This window comes from Lygodium microphyllum, chromosome 2 (genome assembly GCF_053477565.2).
Source record: "Lygodium microphyllum isolate KBCC chromosome 2, Lygodium_microphyllum_v1.1.10, whole genome shotgun sequence".
Taxonomy (NCBI): Eukaryota; Viridiplantae; Streptophyta; class Polypodiopsida; order Schizaeales; family Lygodiaceae; genus Lygodium; species Lygodium microphyllum.
In genome coordinates this window covers 97,505,697-97,526,327 of record NC_141136.1, presented here as the reverse complement: position 1 = coordinate 97,526,327, position 20,631 = coordinate 97,505,697, and the positions used below count along the sequence as shown (strand labels likewise).

The 20,631-nt window shown below is 39.9% G+C and overlaps 1 protein-coding gene across 2 annotated transcripts in view; it reads right to left on the bottom strand.

Moving 5' to 3' along the window:
* The window catches only part of LOC148040059 (uncharacterized), a 28,408-nt gene extending 12,364 nt beyond the window's left edge, over positions 1 to 16,044 (bottom strand). Inside the window, exons 1-10 of one of the 2 annotated variants that reach the window (XM_087696535.1) lie at positions 15,320 to 16,044; positions 14,375 to 15,250; positions 14,090 to 14,171; positions 13,911 to 14,005; positions 13,747 to 13,818; positions 13,559 to 13,638; positions 13,368 to 13,464; positions 13,133 to 13,180; positions 12,920 to 12,988; positions 12,671 to 12,835 (exon numbers count right to left, since the gene is read on the bottom strand). In XM_087696535.1, coding sequence (XP_087552661.1) covers positions 12,671 to 12,835; positions 12,920 to 12,988; positions 13,133 to 13,180; positions 13,368 to 13,464; positions 13,559 to 13,638; positions 13,747 to 13,818; positions 13,911 to 14,005; positions 14,090 to 14,171; positions 14,375 to 15,250; positions 15,320 to 15,748 — 2,013 coding nt within the window. In that variant the 5' untranslated portion in view covers positions 15,749 to 16,044. Of the gene's footprint in view, positions 1 to 12,670; positions 12,836 to 12,919; positions 12,989 to 13,132; positions 13,181 to 13,367; positions 13,465 to 13,558; positions 13,639 to 13,746; positions 13,819 to 13,910; positions 14,006 to 14,089; positions 14,172 to 14,374 lie in introns of both variants that reach the window. The other variant, XM_087696532.1, reaches the window with a different exon arrangement.
* Between the last annotated feature and the right edge of the window lie 4,587 nt (positions 16,045 to 20,631).

Genomic DNA, 20,631 nt, shown 5'->3' with positions numbered 1-20,631 from the left:
GAGAGAGAGAGAACAGAGTCAAGAACGATTCGATAAGAGTGTACCAACAAAATGTGTGTTGGTACACAAAGAATAAAATGCATTTATACTTAGGGCATGTAAGGGTACATTCACATGTATAATGTGCATGTACTATACACGGAAGGTAAACCGAGCCTTTATCCCAACAACCTCCTACTTAAAGGTCTGATGTAAACCTCTAACCAACTCCCACTAGTCGTATGCAATGCTCGTGCTAAGCTTTGCTTAGGCTTTTAGTGAGAACATCTGCAGGATTGTCTTGTGTTTTGATCTTGGTCAATGTGATTTGACCATCTTCCAGAATCTGTCTGATGAAGTGATATCGCACATCTATATGCTTTGTGCGAGAATGATACATGGCATTCTTAGCCAAATACACAACACTATGGCTATCACATCCCAAAACTACAGTACCCATAGACATGCCGAGATCCTCTGCAAGTCTACTCAACCATATAGCTTCCTTAGAAGCATCAGTAGTAGCTGATATGTATTCAGCTTCAATAGTACTAAATACAACGATGTTCTGTAACCTGGAGCACCAAGACACAGCTCCACCAGCAACTGTGAAGACGGTATATACCTACTGGTGGACCTACGAGTGTCCAAGTCACCTGCCGTATCTGCATCACAATAACCCTGCAAACTAAGTATACCCTACCCATAGCAAATACACTTTCTTTGTGTACCCTTAAGGTATCGAAGAATACACTTGACATTCTCCCAATGTGTTTTGCCAGGATTCGACATAAACCTGCTAACAACTTCCACTGCATGAGCAATGTCTGGACGAGTAGCAACCATAGCATACATAAGAGAGCCACAAGTTGATGCATAAACCTGCTAACAACTCCCACTGCATGAGCAATGTCTGGACGAGTAGCAACCATAGCATACATAAGAGAGCCACAAGTTGATGTATAAGGGACTCCCTTCATAGCATTTGCTTCCACGTCATCATTTGGGTTGTTGGCTTTGCTAACCTTGAGATAAGACGGTAAGGGTACCCTAAAAAGCTTAGCTTCAGCCATGTTAAATCTGTCCAATACCTTTTCAATGTACTTTTCTTGAGATAAAAACAGAAATTTCTACATTCTATCTCTACGAATCCTCATGCCCAAAATATACTCTACATTTCCCAAATCTTTCATGGAGAAGGCTGATTTCAGCTAATTTTTGAGAGCATCCAAGCTAGTCTTTTGTTTCCCAGCTAGCAACATATCATCCACATGCAAAACAAGTATGATGGGGCCGCTATCTGTATCCTTTTTCATATACAAGCAATGATCTGCATGGCTGTGTGTAAACTCATGAGATAGCATAAAGGTGTCAAACTTTTTGTACCACTGCCGTGGTGCTTACTTCAGCCCATACACATAGCGTTTTAGTTTACACACCATCTGCTCTTTTCCAAGAACTACAAAGCCCTCAAGCTGTTTCATGTAGATTTCCTCATCAATGTCACCATGCAAGAAAGTTGCTTTTACATCCATTTAATACAGCTCTAAATCTAAAACAGCAATGAGAGCAAAAAGCACACGTAGAGTGGTCATCTTCACAATAGGTGAAAAGACCTCTTGGAAGTCAATCCCTTCCTTTTGTGCATACCCTTTGGCAACCAGTCTTGCTCTATACTTCGGTTCCCCATCAACTATCTTTACTTTGTAAACCCATTTATTTGGGAGCGGCTTCCTTCCCTTGGGCAATGACACAAGACCCCACTATCATTTGCATATAGAGAATCTCTTCTTGCATAGCTAGCTCCCACTTACTGCTGAATTCACATGACTTGGCCCCTTTGTATATAAAAGGCTCACCCTCATCTGTAAGCATCACATAATGCAAGGAGGGGTCAAACCTATGTGGTTGCCTTCTTACACGTGTAGACCTGCGTACCCAATGATCAACATTTTCAAGAATTGGGTCTACATCTGGAGGTAGATTATTTTCAACATTTATTGGCTGCTGTAAGCCATTTTCAGCATGCTGCTATATAGCACCTTCATTTTCATTTTCCAGCACCTGCATTTTCATAATCAACAAGCCTATCTTGCTGTCCGTGACCTCCTTGTGCTCCTATTTGCTGTCCATCATCATCTGGCTCAAAAATAACCAGCTGATCATCAGTTTCAGCCTGTGGTACAGCACCATGAGGCTCATTTTCTGAAGTAATAGGTGGCTGTAAACTCTGAAACTTCACCTTTTTCAGATCTTCATTAGAGGCTAAAGTGCCTTTTAGCAATTTTGCCTCATTAAACACAACAATACGGCTGTGAATAATTTTCTTGGACTGAGGTAACCACACTCTGTAGCCAAATTCACCCTCATCACCATAGCCCATGAAAATGCCTTTGGTAGATTTTGGGTCAAGTTTGTTCCTCCGCTCATCCCTAACATGCACAAAAGCATCACAGCCAAATATGCATAAATGGTCATATGAGGCCGATTTGCCAAACCAAATCTCCTCAGGGATGCAATTATTTAAGGACCTGTTTGAAGAGCGGTTGCAAATGTGAACCACGGTTTTGAGTGCCTCTCCCCAAAATTTATGAGGGAGATTAGCAATGGACGGCATGCACCACACTCTTTCACATAGTCTGTTATATCTTTCAACCACCCCATTTGAAAAATGGGTGTAAGGGACTGTAAGCTCCCTCTTAATACCATGCAAATCACAAAAGGACTTGAATTCAGTCGATGTGAACTCACCCCCATTATCAATTCTCAAGCATTTCAGCTTTCTACCTGTTTAAGTGGTCACAGATACATGAAAAGTTTTAAAAACAGCAAACACTTCACTTTTCTTTTCAGCAAGTATACCCAAATCTTGTTAGAACAGTCATCAATAAATAAGACAAAATATGCAACACCACCCAACGATTTCACGGGCATACTACATACATCAGAATGCACTAAGTCCAAGACATTGGACTTACGAGAGACACCAGAGTAAAAGGAATTTTTCATTTGCTTTCCAAACGGACACTCATTACAAAAGTCAAGTTTAGAGCCTTTTCCATCAACCCTCTTCAGAGAGGTAAGGGCATCAAGTCCTTTTTGGCTCATATGGCCCAATCTCTTATACCATAACTCCAAGTGGCTGCAAATTTCAGCAACTGCAAGAAACTTGCCATTCAAGGCTTTACAGTGCAAACAGTACAAAGTGCCCTTCTTGGTTCCTTTTGCAATCAGCATGGAACCCTTTTTTACTTTCCACAAACCACACCAAACAGTGTGGTGTAGCCATGCAAGTCAAGCTAACCAACAGATAGTAAACTCTTTTTAATGCCAGGCACATATCTGACATCTTTCAATAGAAGCTCTTAACCATTGTCTAAAGACAAGTGTACAGTGCCAATCCCATCAATGCTGCAAGCATGGTTATTTCCAATATACACCTTTCCATAGCTGCCTGCATTGAACATAGCAAAACACTCCAAGCAAGGAGTTGCATGGAAAGAGGCACCAGAGTCTACAATCCAAGTCTGAGTGACACCATCATCCACTGACAAAAGTGCATCAATCACATCAGCCTTGGTAATCTCCATATCTTGCATGTGACACACAAGGGCATCATAATCAACTGCACATAATACATCGACCTCTATATCTGAAAGCTCCTCTATGACCACACTAGAGGCCACATTGGCCTTTTCTTTGCCTTTGGTTGCCTTAGATGATGCATATGTCTTATCTTCCTTCTTCTTTTTATCTCCTGCATTCTTCTTTCTCTCTTGTTCCTTCTTGTAATACCTGCAATTAGGTTTCTTGTGGCCCTTTTGACCACAGTAATAGCAAGTAATGTCACTCTTTTCCTTTCCTTTGCTCTTGCTCCTATTTCTCTGTCCTGCATTTGCATTTTTCTTTTCAACCCTGCCTCTTACATTATAAGCTGAGTTGCTGCCTTCTCCACTAGACATACGTCTAATTTCTTCATTCAAGATAGAACCCCTCACCGCATCATATGAGAGATTGGGGTTATTGCGGAGTGAAACCACCAAGGTCTCCCAAGAGTCAAGCAATCTCATGATCAAAAAGATCACCCTCAACTTATCATCAAAGTCCAAATTGGCATCTTTGAACTAATTTAGAATCCCTGTAAATGCATTGAAGTGCTCAACTGCAAACTTTGACTCATCCAGACGCATATTCACCAACTTGCACATTAAATGCACCTGATTAACAGGTGTGGTGATCTCATAGGTAGTTTTCAGCTTCTCCATATTACATAACCTGTATCTAAACCCTTAATGTCTGTCAAAATGTCATCAATGACACCCATCTTTATGTAAGCCATAGCCTTTTTATTTACTCTGGCCCAATCTGCATCAGACACTAATGTAGGTTTATCTTCCTACAAAGCATCCTCACAATTCTTTAGAAACAAAATGCCCTACATACGGTCTTTCCAAAGGTCAAAGCCATGACCATCAAAACGTTTGATTTCCATCAAACTCTTGATGTCTAAACTGCAGAAGTTGCAGCCATTTTATCACAAACACAAGAGTAAATGCACTAAACTACAGAAGCACAAGCTGAACCAGCAAAATAAACTGCTATTCTTTCCCAACCAGAAATAAATCTCTGTTGTTTGTACATGAACCATTCACCACACGGGTAAAAAGTGCAGAAATTTACCAAATTATACGCAAATCCCCAAAATTTCAAGTTCAAAATTGCATAAATGTCAACCAATCAAGCCCAGCTGAGCAAAACTTTGCCAATACATAAAAAGCCCCAAATTTCTAGGATCCAATATCAAGAAATTTTGCTAAGGAGCAAAATTGTGACTAATTTGGCAAAATCCCTAAATTAATTGAGGTCACCACACGCAATGTCTGCAATTCCTGACTTCAAAATCACTGACAGGCATAAGCAATGTCAAATCTGGGAGAAGCCCCAATTTTTCTGGGCCAGATTTGCACAGATCTAGAAACTGTACTTCCACACAGGAAAGGGGATAAAATGGATTTTTTAAAGAAAAACCTAAATTTTAGAAAAAATATGACGAGGAGGGGGGTCTGTTGACCCACCGGCCTAGGTCGCAACCGTCCAGCCGGCATCTCCTCGCCATGCGCTAGACCTCCTCACGCGTGTTGTAGACGTCGTCCGCCAGTCATCGCTTGCAGCCCGTCACCTGCCTGTGACCAACACACCTGGTCGCTTCCTGCATGCATGGTCTTCTGCCTGCCATCAACCGGACACGCCACCAATCGCCTGAACTATTCGCCTGCAACTGCCCGACACACAAGTCGACAAGAACTCCAGCTGTCTGCTAGTCATTAGCACTATCAACTGATCCCGTCAGATCTCGGAAGCGCGTGGAACCTGATGCTCTGATACCACTTGTTGGTGAGCTCAGCTGAGAGTGACAAAAGTTCGAGGAGTGAGTGTGAGAGTGTCACAGTTGAAGAGAGAGAGCAGAGTCAAGTACAATTCGATAAGAGTGTACCAACAAAATGTGTTGGTACACAAAGAATAAAATGTATTTATACTTAGGGCACGTAAGGGTGCATTCACATGTACAATGTGTGTGTACTATACACGGAGGTTAAACCGGGTCTTTATCCCAACAAACACTTTGTTCTAAGAGATGGACTTTTGATGATGCATGGATGATTGTGTCACAACGCAGTTAAGGGCCAAAGTTATCACTGAAAGTCATGCTCCTCCATATGCAAGACATAGAGGTATTGATACCAAGGTCAAGGCAGTGGAGCATTTCTTTTATTGGCCAACTTTGAGGCATGATGCAATGTCATGAGGACATGTATTTTTGAAACCTCACTTAACATATGGATTAATTTTTAATCACATGGTTAAGTAAATGTTGCACATGTGAGTTGTAACTGGGGTTAGAGTAAATTTACAAGCCCATGACCTGAGGAAATCACGGGATGTCAAAGGCAAAAGTTGCTATAAGTTATGCCACACATGTACTTGGAGATATCTAGTGCTAGTTATTAGCCTAGGTCATTCATTTGGCCATAAGTATCAATTAGTGATACTAGAGAAGTGACATTTGATGATACTTAGCGCCAATCTAATGGTCAAAGATGACGCAGAGACACTCGGGAATGGAAGTTGCCTAGCCAATTTAATTATTGGCCAGTCAGTTTATTTTTCAAGGCACCGAAATAGTTATTAAATTAATTTTCAGTATTTAAAAATTGAAAACTAATATTTAATTATGGATAATGCTGGATAAACCATTTGGAAAGGCTGTCAGTTGTCCAAAATACCCATGCAAGACTGCAAAACGTCTTTAGAGGCTAGAGAGAGACATTGTAGTATATTTAGCCTACAAGAGAGAGAGAGGAGATATTACTGGTCTGATTTACACCCATTGGAGGACCTTCTAAGACAGCCAATGGCAAGAGAAGACCAATCAACAGCAAGTGACAGCATCTACAAGCTATTGAGACAGGGCAGTAGCAATAAATGACTGATTTTCGTCAATTCTTTGCATCTAAAAGCTGTTGAGACATTGCAACAGCAGTAAATGACTGATTTTCTTCAATTCTTCACAAAGAAAGTTTGAATTTTCTCTCTCCTCAGCATTCTCTCTCATCTCCCAACCTTTCTACAAACTTGCTCCAAATATTACAACATTGAGGTCACCAAAGGCTTAGAAATTTCAAATTTCTCTACTGTAAACCCTAATCTGAGTAAAATTTAGGATTCAACAATAACCTCAAGAAACATGCCAGAAATTGGAAGCTTCAAGACTTCGATTTAACAAGACTGAGGCTATTTTTAGTCAAATTCAAGTGGAGGGACAAGTAAATCAATGAATTTGGGGAATTTTCCATCTCCATCAAAGCGGGTGAAGGCCAATTGATTGCCCAAATCAAGGGGCCAATCACATTGAAGACTTGCTGGTCATTTTGGACAGCAAGGGGAGTTGGAATACCGAAAGGGATTGGGAGAATCCCATTGTAAATCAACTTCTTCTTCAATTAAGTTAAATAAATACCAAAAGGGGCGCTAGTTTTGGGACCAACAGGATGTCCAATGTCCAAGATTATATGGTGAAGTGTGCATTTCAGTTTTGTGAATTTATTAATTGCTGTAAATAGTGCTTAATCAGGTTATTTACTATCCTATCCGATGAGGAACGTTGGTTTCATGTAGAACAGTTTGTTAGGACATCCATCGTATGTCAAAAGGTAAGACATGATAGGCAAAAGATGCCGGGTATGTTACAACCCTTGCCTATTCCAAATAGGCCTTGGCAAAGCATTGCAATGGACTTTATTTTTTAGCTTCCTAAGACACCTACAAGGAATGATACGATATGGACTATCATTTGCAAGTTTAGCAAACAAGCCCATTTTATTTCAATAAGGAAGAAAATAAAGGTTGATCATATGGCACGATTGTTTTTACAGCACATCTTTAAGTATCAGGGTATGCCAAAGTCGATCAATAGTAATCGAGACTCTTGGATGATCAATTTATTTTGAAAGGGGTTGTCTAAGAACACGAGTACCACACTGAAATTCTCATCATCCTTCCATCTGCAAACAGATGGTCACTCAGGAAGCAAATTCCACACTGTTAGATCTTTTGACATGCTATGTTTTAGACCACAAGAGGTGGTAGGGTAGCAAGAAGGTATCACCTATTCTGCAAGTTAAGGATAAGATCTTTGAGGTTGATCGTTATGTGGAAAACTTGGATGTAGCCTATGCAAAGATAAAATATGCACTTTAGAGATCGCCGGAAAAGCAAAAGAGAACAACTGATCACCACAAACGTGCTTTGCAGTTTACAGAGGATAATTATGTATTGCTGCATTTTGAAAAGACAAGGTTGAAAAAGATGAAAGTAAGAGAAAGATTGAATCTGAAGTTGAGTATAAGATACTATGGACCCTTCCAAGTGTTGGAGAAGATCAACGATGTGGCATATCGGCTGAAATTACCTCCACATTGGCGGATACACAATGTCTTTCATATCAGCTTATTGAGGCCTTTTCATGGTGATGTGACAAAGGATATATCGACTGAAATTCAGCCTGAGGTCAAGGAGCTGGATGAGATTTTGACACATAAGGAAAGAAAGGTCAAAGTTAAAGTTTCCAAGAGCTACTTCGTGAAATTTCAAAATTATTCACCAATGGATACCAAATGGATGGAAGAGGATGACTTAGTAGACCATCCTCAATTGTTGCAGCTTCACCTAGATGCCTTTCAATTAGAGCCGTCTTTAGTTCGGGCTCCATCAAGTTCAACAAAACAAGGATCCATAGTATTGCCTGATGCTCAAGGGAAAGGTAGCACTTCCACTCCTCCAATTAAGGACAACTCTCGTGTTTAGTGGATCTCAAATGTATTCAGCATGCATCCAATGTACTGTGGTGACAATATGTTTGCCATGAGGTCACTACTTAGTGTACTAGTCACTATGAGATGTATGCAGATAAGTATGAGTTTCACCTAGGCACTGAAACTATACTTTTACATCAGCTTATGATCAATTTGGCATGAATTTCACCTCAATTTTAAGACAAAAATTTTGATCACTTTCAGCTCATTTTTTGTTCAGCTTGAGGACCATTTATGGTCACTTTTGGAATCAATTTTTGCATTGTTTGCTGGACTGTTTTTGCAATGAGTTTGTCATTAGTTTGGGGTCACTTTTGCAGCAATTTGTGATCAATTCTCAGATCAACAAGTGATCAGTTTTTATGATCAGATTATACTCAATTTTCAATGGCTTACATCTAGTTCCATGGACAACAGCATATACTATGAGACGATGTTCTAGCCATGGTTTATGCTTGGTTATGCTATGCTGTGGTTTGGTTTTGCCAAATGAGTTGAGCTCATGAGAAATAGACATGTCACATGATACTTTGGTAATGTTTTTGAGATTCTTTGTAAGTCTTACGTTATATTATGATTGCTTGGTAATTTTCAGCAGGTGTTGGGCATATGGAATGGTTGAGCAACAATGCGCAATGTTGTGTAAACTATGATGCCTTTGGAAATTCTAGTCCACTATATTGCTCTTGATGCATCTGACAGTGCAATTGAGAATGATTGCAAGGATTTAAGGGAGAGGGCTGTCATGAGAACATATATTTTTGAAACCTCACTTAACATATGGATTAATTTTTAATCACATGGTTAAGTAAAGGTTACACATGTGAGATGTAGCTAGGATTAGAGTAAATTTACGAGCCCAAGACCGAGATGTCAAAGACAAAAGTTGCTATAAGTTATGTTCCAAAGGTACTTGGTGGTATCTAGTGCCAGTTCTTGGCCTAGGTCATTCATTTGGCCATAAGTGTTAGTTGGTGACACTGAGAAGTCACATTTAATGATACCTAACGCCAATCTGGATCAAAGATGACGCAAGGACACTTGGGAATGAAAGTTGCCTAGCCAATTTAATTATTGCTCAATTAGATTATTTTTCTGGGCACCAAAATAATTATTTAAAAAAATTTAAAAAATAAAAATTGATATTTAATTATGGATAATGCTAGAAATATCATTTGGGGAGGCTACCACCTATCAAAAATGCCCATGCAAAATTGAAAAACGTCTTTAGAGACTAGAGAGAGGCATTTTAGTGCATTTAGCCTGCAAGAGAGAGGAAGAAGACGCTGCTGGTCTGATTTGCAGCCATTGAAGGACCTCTTGAGGCAACCGAGAGCAAGAGAAGACCAATCAATAGCAAAAGTGCCACATGTACAAGCTGTTGAGACAGGGCAACAACAATAAATGACCGATTTTCTTTAGTTCTTCACTAAGAAAGTCTGAACTTTCTCTCTCCTTAGCATTCTCTCTCATCTCCCAACCTTTCCACAGCCCTGCTCTAAAGATTACAACATTGAGATCACTAAAGGCTGAGAAAATTTAGATTTCGAGATTCAACAAGGCTGAAGCTCTTTTGAGCCAAATTTAAATGGAGGGGCCAACAAATCAATGAATTTGGGGCATTTTTCATCTCCATCAAAGTGGATGAAGGCCAATTAACTGCCTGAATCAAGGGGCAAATTAAATTGAATACTTGCTTGTCATTTTGGACAACAAGGGGAGTTGGAATACCGAAAGGGATTGGGAGAATCCCATTTAACATCAACTCCTTCAATTAAGTTATAGCTATTAAAAGGGGCGCCAATTTTGGGGCCAACAGGGTGTTCATTATCCAAGATTATAAGTTATTTTGCCTTTCTCAGATTTGTAATAAATGTTACTAATATAACTAAGTTGTAATCAAGGAATAACCACCCATCCAAGGAAGGCTGGTTTCAACTCCACTCCCATCTCCTAGTCGAGCCATAAACAAGAGACTATTACTACATCTTCAGCTAAGGCTGAATACCAAGCATTGTATAATAGTACCACAAGGAATAAGTGAGGCTCCTATAATGCTATACTATGACAATCAAAGTGTTATCGCACTAGCTAGCAACCTAATTTTCAACAACAAAGCCAAATACATGGGAGTACATTATTATTTCACTAAACACTAGGAGTAAGGCAACATTTGCCCTGAGTTCATGCCTTCATCAAAAAATTATACCGACATTCTAACGAAGTCAATCAACAAACCAATACTCAAGCACCTTCGACATCGTATTGCTTTTGGTCCATCCCTCGCTTTCCCCCTTTCGATATTAGCATATTGAGGAGAGGCGGTCCATAACTTTCCCTTTCACCTTTGGTTGGTGAGAGGGGATAGCATATTTAGTGATGAGAGGACTTTGGTCACAGTATTGATATTCTCATATACTCACATCATTTTCTATTGACATCTTGATGGTGGTCATACGTGCAAAAAGGCACACAAGAGCATGCATACATAATGCAAAAGTTTTTACCTTGGAGGGAGTCTACTCTCATAGGTTTTCATCCCTTCCAAGGGCCCTATGCCACAAGGGTTTTCAACTTGGAGGGAGCCTTCTCTCATAGGTTCTCATCTCTTATAAGGGCCCTATTTCACGTAAATAGGATGCAAATACATGGGTGATCCAAGGGGAAATGCAAGGTGTTGTGTACTCCTCTTTCACCTCGTGAAAAAGTGGTTGATTTAAATTCACATGCATAGCAATTAGTCTTGGGCAATCACAATTATGCAATTCCATGGCAACTTACCCTTAACATTACCTCATTATGTACCACTACTTCACCAACACCCTTGCCAAAGAATGGTTCTTAAATCTTTTAGCAAAGGAGACTATTTTACCCTTACAGTTCATTTATTGTCTTTAAAAAAGCATAAGACCCATCAAATTGGGCTACTCAAAAGAAATGCCCATCACTTGTTGAGTAAAACATGGGTGAAGTATGACTCCACCTTCTCTTGGACCCTTTCGGACTTGAGAGGAGATGTTAAGCCACCAAAATTAAGGCATGTCTTGACTTAAACTATCTTTACTAAAAAGAAATGCAATCCTAAAGAGTTTCAATGTCCCACATGTAAACCCTAATTTGAGAGGCCCCAAACTTTCTATAAATAGATAAGCTGCCCTCCCACTCAGTTTAATCTCGTTTTCTCAAATTGGAGGCACTAGAGTTTCGTTGTCCACACCCTGTTTATGGAGGACATCTCAACCCAAGCTGCCCCATACCATCTACCACCTTCAACACCTGTTTCACCATCTACTATTGTCACCAACTGACCACCATCATCTAGAAGTTGTGTTTACTGCCTGGCAATCAGCAAGAGGCTGTTTGCTAACATGGAGCTACCATCTCCTGCTCCTTAAGACATTAGAATTCGAGATTCAATATTCATTCACTACATAGTATGTTTGCTGCATTGAGCATTGTATATTCAGTAGTTTTCATTTCAGATTATTCACTCCATTCATTATCTCTGAGTTACCCTAATCCTAACTGTGTTCTATTATCAATTTGTACTTTATTATATGATTGTATTTGTGTTCCTGTGTTAGGGCATTTCTTTACAACTGGTAGAAGCAGGAAGATCTATGGCCGACACTCATATAAGTCAAATTATGCCACCATAATTTATCTTTTGCTTGCATCGGATTTCTACATGGCCTTATGTTCTTGTGCAATCATGCTCTTTGTTTCCAGATGCTTATGCCCCCCCTTCTCATCTGTGCCATTACTCCCATGCTTCAAGCACCATCCTCGCAGGCTATCATTATATGTCAGCTTTTGCTATCTACACATATCTGCTCCTAGTAAAGTGTACTTTTGGATTTATTTGCTGCCATGTTGACAGTGTCAACATGTATTTTCTTCATTAAATTTTATCTATTACTGGGTCTATGCTGTGCACCAGAACAGCTATCCTTTCAGAGGTTTATGAATAGCATGTGCAGTTCAAATGAAGCACTTAAGTCGGGTCAAGTGCCTTGCAACAGAGCAATATGTCTGATTACAGAGAAGCAGCATGCAAACCATCACGAAATCTGATTTTTGATGGCCTTGGCATTGCAACACCCCACAAATTGCATATTTCTGACAACATATTGCAAGTTAGGCAAGAGTATGATATGGTAACGACCTTGTTCAGCTAATGAATGCCAATGTTCAAATGAGTACAACTAAGATGAACTAATCACAAGGAGGCACATGTTGACTACTTAAAAATTGTATCTGTGCCTCGTGATGAACTCTAATGGAAATAGCAGTGATGTGCAAAAGCAAAGTGAACTCACCAAAGGGTCATCAGACTTCTCAATGTTAACATGAATTTCTTCCCCACAGTTCTCAGGGGTAGCATCAGAAACTAAAGAAGACGGATCTTCTTCAGCAGCATTCCCATCAATCACATCATTAGCATTGTGACTTTTACCAGCTGATGGCTGTTTGTTCTGATGGTACTGCAATAGCACAACAAGGTGTGCACAATTAATTCCTGCAATTACAAACTTTGCAATTTTTGTTTGAAAATAAACATGACCTACCACCCTCCTCAGCAGTAAACGCACGTGCAGTCCAGTTCTCCAATTGCGCTGGTCAGTGAGGTCTGCAGCCTGAACATAAAAACAAGACACTTGACTTAACACATCGAGGGGAAATGCATGACACCAGTCAGTGAGAGTGACATTTTGAAATGAAGCCAACATTATCAAAATGTAAACCAATTTCTGTAACAGTACAATAAGGCTTGCACTTACAGCTCGCTCTGCTTGTTCAACAGACTCATACTCAATGAGGGCATGCAACTGCACAATCAAAGAGTCATATATAAGCATAACGTACAGGTTCATCCAAAGAATGTGGGAACTGTGCTGACTACATGGGTGAACTTTCTTGCAGTAAAACAGAGGAGAGCTATGCATATGCATTTCTAGCCTTCTCGGTTCCAAAGAGCTTTCTATGCTTTAATTGCTAGAACATTGAAAGTATCACCTTGTTACTGACAACCACGTCTGCTTTTGTAAGTTTTGCAGATGATTGACTAGCACCATTAACTGCCTCTGGTTGGCATACCCGAACCATTTTCACACTGCCATAAACAGATCAAGTAAGTACATTGATAGCATAGAGCTAGTCCAAAATGGTAGTTGAACAATGTTGTGGTTTACAGGAAAGAGACCAACTTGCCAACAGAGCTAAAAAGCTTTTCTAAAGATTCATGAGAGTGATCTTCTGGAAGGTTTTCAGCAATAACTGTTCGAGACTGTTAAGCAACAAACATGACATAAATAAGTTGCCAAGCATTTGATTATCAGACTCTCAGATGCACTGTGAAATAGCACGGACAGCTTGCAGCTTCAGAAGCACACACCTTGACTTCATCTAGGTCAATATGTGGAAGAGGATGAAGCCGGCGGACCTTTTTGCCATCTTCACTTACTACCTTAGTGGAGAAAGAGACATTTTCAGTTCAAGATTCATTTTATGTAAAGCACCATGCACACACAAAGCATTGAAACAAAAAAAAGTACTTACCAGCTGTTTTGAGCTACGCAGGGCAGCAGTCACGAGTGCCGGGTTTTTGACAAGTTGTTTCATTTTTGGAAATTTTGCCACAATTGCAATGGGAACTACAAAAACCCAATTAAAAATTGTTTAATGTCTTTTACTTCCTAGCATTCAATTAACAAAAGTAGACAACGTATCATACATACCAAAACCTTCTGGATCCTTTTTCACAAGTTTCATCAAATAGTTATCTGTTGGAAGGTTGGTATCACTGAAATAGAACTCTACCTATCATTTAGCAGTTTCAATCAGTCAGAGAAAGGTAGCCTGCAACACACGTCCAGGCTATCTAGTTGAAAACATCTGTGCCAAGCTAACATCCTGTGAAACTACTTGTCACTCAAATATGCCACAAAAGTAACTTGCTGGCAGACAGGCTGATGTTACAGTTATAAAGCTGTCAACTGTAAGAGCATGTTCAAACAAAATACCTGTTTCACAATCTTTGCCTTCAATTCATCTGTCAGTGCAGGCCTTGCATTTGCAGATGAAGCCACGGAAGGATTCAACGATTCAGGCATTTCTCGATCCGGAATGACCTCAACTTCTGTATTGGAAGATTGATTTGCAAACAGATCCCGCACAAGTCCAGACTGAAGATGGCCTGGGAGACCCAAAGGAGGTGGAGGCATCATAAGCGTTGGTGATGGTATTGATGGAGGTGGTGGAGGTCCTGATAACTGCAAATTCAGCATCCTAGATGGGGCAGGCCCAAGCAATGCCATAGGGTTCATCATCGAATTAGGTATGGGAGGAGGAGGTGGACCAGCCATGGGTGGGGGAAATCCTCCCAGGTGTGGAGAATGTATAGGTGGAGAAGCAGGAAATATAGGTAGGAGTCCTGGAGTTGAATTCAGTGGTATCACCAAAGGTGGTGGCATCTGAGTATGCATTGGGGGCGGAGCCATAGGAGGTACTGTACTAGATGGTGGCACAACTTTGGGTACAAATTCTGGTGCCTTGGCATTTAACGATGAAGCTCTGCTAAGAGACCGCTGTGGTGGCTGCTGCGGCTCCTCTTCCATAGACATATCTGTGCATTCCTGTGAATTAGATTCCAGAAGGGATGAAGAAACTTGATTCCCCGATCCACTCTGAGAGAAGGAGCCAGAAACTCTGTTATCCTGCATAATTTGGCACTGCAAATCCTCGCCAAATGCAGGATCGTCATTGGTATCACTTTGACTGCCTAAGGACGCAACTTTCTCTAGTGAAGCGTGAACCTGAGGGGCTATAACCTCGTGAGTAGACAAATGGGAGCACTCTTTCAACATGGTAGAGCCGTCAACCCTGATCTCCTGACTGGCCTGTACATTTTCGCTCAGGGAAGTCAAATGCTCGCTCCCTCTGGACAAAAGAGAAGAGGAAACAGTTACCTGCTCGAAAGCTTGATCTTCATTTGCATCCCGGTGATCTTCCGCTAGAAAATCCCTTCCACCATACCAACGAGGATGCTCACTACAATCCCTGCGAGAGACAGTATGTGCAGAAACCCTAATATTTTGAGAAGCCTCGCGCTGGGGCATTTCCGCCAGATCAGCCGAGCTCGATGACGATTCAAGCGCGGAATGCGCTGACTCCATGCTTGAATCCTGCGAATCCGGATCGGAAGGGGCCGTTACCAAGCTGGAGCTCTCCGATCTCGGGCTGGAGGAGGCAGAATCGGCGTCGGGGGCGTCTTCCAGGCTGGCAGCAGATCCGCGAGGGTGCGGCGGGGCGCGGCAAGCGGAAGGACAAGGCGCGGGCACGTAGCTCTCACCATCTGCGGAAAGAGGGACAGGATCCATGGACAGGAGGCCCGCCATGGCGGCGATAACGATATGCGGGTGAGGGATCGGGATGATGCGTCGTCTCCCGTCTGCGGCTCTTCTGCTTCTTCTGCTTCTTCTTCTACTCGTTTGATCTTCTTCTGTGACCCTGCCTCCCTCCCTCCTGCTCGTTTCCGCCTTCAAGGACGATGTCTCATGGATACCTGTACAAAAGAAAATTGCCGGTTTGTGCCCCAGTATATGAGCCTGTTCAACTTCTCACGTTCTCAGTTGACATTCCTTAGACCACGTGCCAGCTTGCCTCGACTCCCCCCTCCCTTGCACTCGTCTCTTCTCACGTTTACACCTATCTATCTATATATATATATAAGTACATATACATATATATATAAACTTTCAAAGGTCTATCAATAATCAGGGTTCCAAAAACGTATTTTTTCAGGAAGAGGAATTCAATCCTTTTCGTTGCTATCTAAGAAGGAAGTAGCCCTACCCCAAAGCAACAGCCCAATTGGTAGGAATACTAGGTGTGCCGAGGGTAATCACGAGTTCAATTCCTACAGCAAGTAAAGGTACGTGAGTCCATCAAATAAAAATAAAATATATCGAAAAGCACAACATTAAAAAAGGAGGGAAGTTGCTCTTCTATTGAGTTGGTATTTCATACATAAATAAGAAACTACAACTATTCTTGAGAATTTTGAACGACTAAAGTTTTTGAGACGGATTATTTCCAAGGTGAAGGAGGGAAGTTTCTCTTCTATTGAGTTGGCATTTCATAGTTGAATAAGAAACTACAACTATTCTTGAGAAATTTGAGCGATAAAAGTTTTAGAGACAGATTATTTCCAAGGTGAACAAGTTCTATGTTGAAGCGAACCCGTCTTTTTCTGAACCCTAAATCACAAACTACGACTGCATACATTTTACCTATGTATAATTCTAAAGGCTTCCTCGCGTCTTAAAAGTGGTTGCATAGGTTTAATTTGTGTATAGTTTTAACAATTTCCTTACCTTGATTTGTTATCACATCCATCGATTATCGCATTTGCATTTAGGTTACATTTGTGCATATAATAAGCTTTAAAGTTACAGTAATGCCATGCCCAAGTCACCTTGACTAGACTTTCAAAGAATTTAGCAAGTACATGCTAGCATATACTCAATAAGTAAATAGGCAAAATAGCATGTCACACCATGTTCACTTTACTTCCAAGACTCCCAAAAAGTGTACAAGACCTCGATGATTTGGGACAGGATCGTCTAAGGATGAAGAACACCTCATAGGCATTATTTATGGGTTGAAAAATGAAGAATTTGTGCAACTTCATTTCCATGTAATGGTTGTTGTGTGATTGCCAAGATCTTAGGGTAATTGCTTGAATACACGAGTTTAAGCCCCCAAAACTACCATTGAGCATGTGTTATTCCATTGGGCATAGAAGCTTCCTCGAACAAGTATTCATCCATTATTCTTTTTTCTTGCTTGTTTACCTCATTGGCAAGTGTTCTTGGGCATCCGCTTTTGGTGGATGCTAGGTGGCTTGTAAGAGGCCTTAGAATAAATGTGTAAAAGTTTACTTGGTTGCCCCTCATTGCCTATATCATTCATTAAAGTAGTGATCGTTCAAAGAATTTGTATCTAGATTTTTATACTTGCAAAGGTCAAAGGCCTACTATGTTTTCCATGGAAAGACCCATCAATGTTATATTACGTTATCAAATGCAAATCAAACATGTTTTCACTCTACCATGGACATCTCATTGTTGATGAATGTGTTTATAGCAACATTTCAAATGGTATCAAAAGTATACCAATGCATAATTGAACAATATGAAAATTTGGGCACATGTCATAGTTTCTATGTCAATCTGTATGGATTAATAATCATCTTGAAGATTTGTGAATTGAGATTAGGAAGAGCCCTTTACTAAAGATTACATCAAATGAGTGGTAGTGAAATACAATTTATTTGGCGATGGAGCCACAACAAAAGTTGTAAGGGAGTTTGGGATTACCATTATTCATGTTTTTTGTAATCATACATTTGGTTCAACAATCATATCCTAATACCTTGATCAAAAGGTATAATCAAGCTTCAATTTAAACAAGTAAATTGGACCACATTCTAAAGTTTAGTGTTTCTATATGAAAGTCAATTGTTGTTTGTTTTATGAATGGCTTAGTTGAACCGTGATTGAGAGGGTGTAGATTTGGAGCCTCGAACTTGTACACAATATCGTACTATATTGTAGGTTAAACTCCCTTTGAAAGTTTATTGGCATAGCTCTTAAGCTATGTCTCTACTCATTTTGTTCTCCTCCTCCGTCCCATCTTACTATTAGTAAGGGAGGGGAGGACCATGAGGATACATGATTGATTTAGCTCATCCATATATGTGATCCTACTCATGCCTAAAGATAATATCGGATATATGAGAGGCATCAAAGGTGGATTGATTAAGTTCTCTCTCTAAATATGATACAGCACTATTTACTTAGCAATACCATTTGACTTGCATCTCTCACTGTGTTTCCATGGCTATAGTTTGCAATAGTTTGGCTTCATATTGCAATATACAAGTTTGTCAAATGCAAGTGGAATGTTGTAAAGACTTTAAATGGAATAACTTGGTAAACTCACATTAAGACTTCGTCACTCAATAGGAGTTGTAAGTGAACTAGCAAAGTGGGAGGCATTTGCTAATATTCACTAAAGTAGGAGAGAAACTTGGATTGCTTGATAAGGTATAATCGTTGAAGTTTGCAAATAAAAACCTTGAACAAATAAACATATTTGCACACGAAAGCATTGATGCTTATTTTGAACATCATGGCTTGAACTTTATGGAACTTAGTGTACATTTTAACAAATTGTAATCATCAAAGTTGCAGCCATTGGGGCTACCGTGTCACTTTAGGCATGCATTAGTCACACTTACTATAACAAAAATGTTATATAAACATTGGCATACATAATGAGAAAATAAAGGAGCTTGGAGGGTTTTGGGATTTGATTAACAATTTTGTTATTTTGTTATTGCTTTACATACGCAACAAAATCAAAATGCAAAAATCCTTTGCATTTGTAACATACACCATGAATTGTATAACAATAATCACAAAGGCCTTTGTAGATAGTCAATGCACAATGCCCTTTACATTGGATGACTTATTGTCTTCATGTTCACACCTCTGTCCATAGCAATTCCTCTTCAAACAATGTTACAATAAGAAAAAGTATGTTACAAGTTCCAAGTGACTCACTCTTCGACACGCATTCATAGGACTTACAATGGTTGCTCAATCCAAGTCACGGTGATTGCATTATCCAAGTCATACGTGTCATGATGATCACAATATTTGGACTCATGATCACAAAGCTTAAGCTATTTAAATGCCATAAATACAAACTTGTATGACTTCAACAAAAAATAACATGTAAAAACTATACAAAAATTGAAGAATATTGCCAAAATTAATCCCAAAATCAATGAGAAAGGAACAAGATCCAAACTCAAAACAACTCCTACCCTTTCCTAACATTTGATAGACTAGGAAAAACCCACCCACTCCCTAACAATCACCATAAACCCATGATCACAGAGATTAAGCTATTTACATAAAACAAATACCAAATTTTTGTGACTCCAACCAAAAGCAACATGGAAAAACTATACGAAATTTGGAGTTATTTGCCAAAGTTAATCCAAAAAATAATGAAAGAGGAACAAGATTCAAACTCAAAATAGCTCCCACTTGTCGCAATATTGATAAAGTAGGCAAAACCCACACATTGTCGATGAGTTTTTTGATCCTTAAGGATCTCAAGAAAAAACTAAAATTTAATGGAAAACTTCACATATAGATAGCAAGACAAATCTAGTTTAAGTATTCCAAGAAGAGTACAAGTCAATTGAGAAAATATAAATGAGTGCATACATGTTGTAAACGCCCCGAACAACGTAGTATGCTTAACAATTATGATATTTGCTTGTTTTCGAGATTTAATATAAAAGAGAATGAACACTTAAAGCTGAAAATGAAAATTACTCACAAAATTACAGCCATGAAAATGTAAAAGTAATGGAGACAAGATTGAGGGTTGAAGATGGGCAACCCCCCCCCCCCCCCCCCCCCCCGAAGGAATGTATTTCTGCTCAACCCAAGTCCCTTAGGGAAGAGCTCAGTTACAATCAACCTGAGAGTGAGAAGAAGTAATTCTCACTCTCACAAGATCATGCAAAGATGTACAAACACACATGCATTATCTATTATGCAATGATAAGAACTGATTTCTTTACAGTATGAGAGAAGAAAAAGGGGAATTCAGCCTTTCTCCATCGTTGATCAGCAGTACATGGATAGAGCTTGCTTCTTGTAGCTAAAATGGAAGAAAGAGCTCAAGAAGGAGGTGCTGTAATGAATTTATAGGCTTGCTGTCTTGTAAAACAACAGTGATAGAAGAGGGAATATGGAGGAATTTGATAATGGAGAAGTGGGGGATGATGATGGGGATGGATGGGGCCAGTTTCTGGCCATCTGTGGGTGCTGTTCATGAGTTTACAGCAAAGAAAAATGATGATGAATGAGGAAAAACGAGCTCTTATTTATAGGAGAGGGGAGAGCTAGTACAAAAGGGGAAAGTGGAGTAGCACAAGACAAGTATCCAGCCACATGTCATGAGATGTGACAAGTGGTGGGACACTTGGAAACTTGTGTGACAAGTGTCTTGACACTTGTCTCTTCTCTATGGCCTTCCTTTTTGGGTTGAATACTGTCAAGAATAGAAACAACCAAATTTAGTAAGCACAGTCAGAGTACAGAACTTACTATTTTTAGAATGACATCCCTATTTTTTAGGACTAGCATTTTTAGGCTAATTCGAGGCTCCTAAAATTTAGGGACCCCCCCAATAT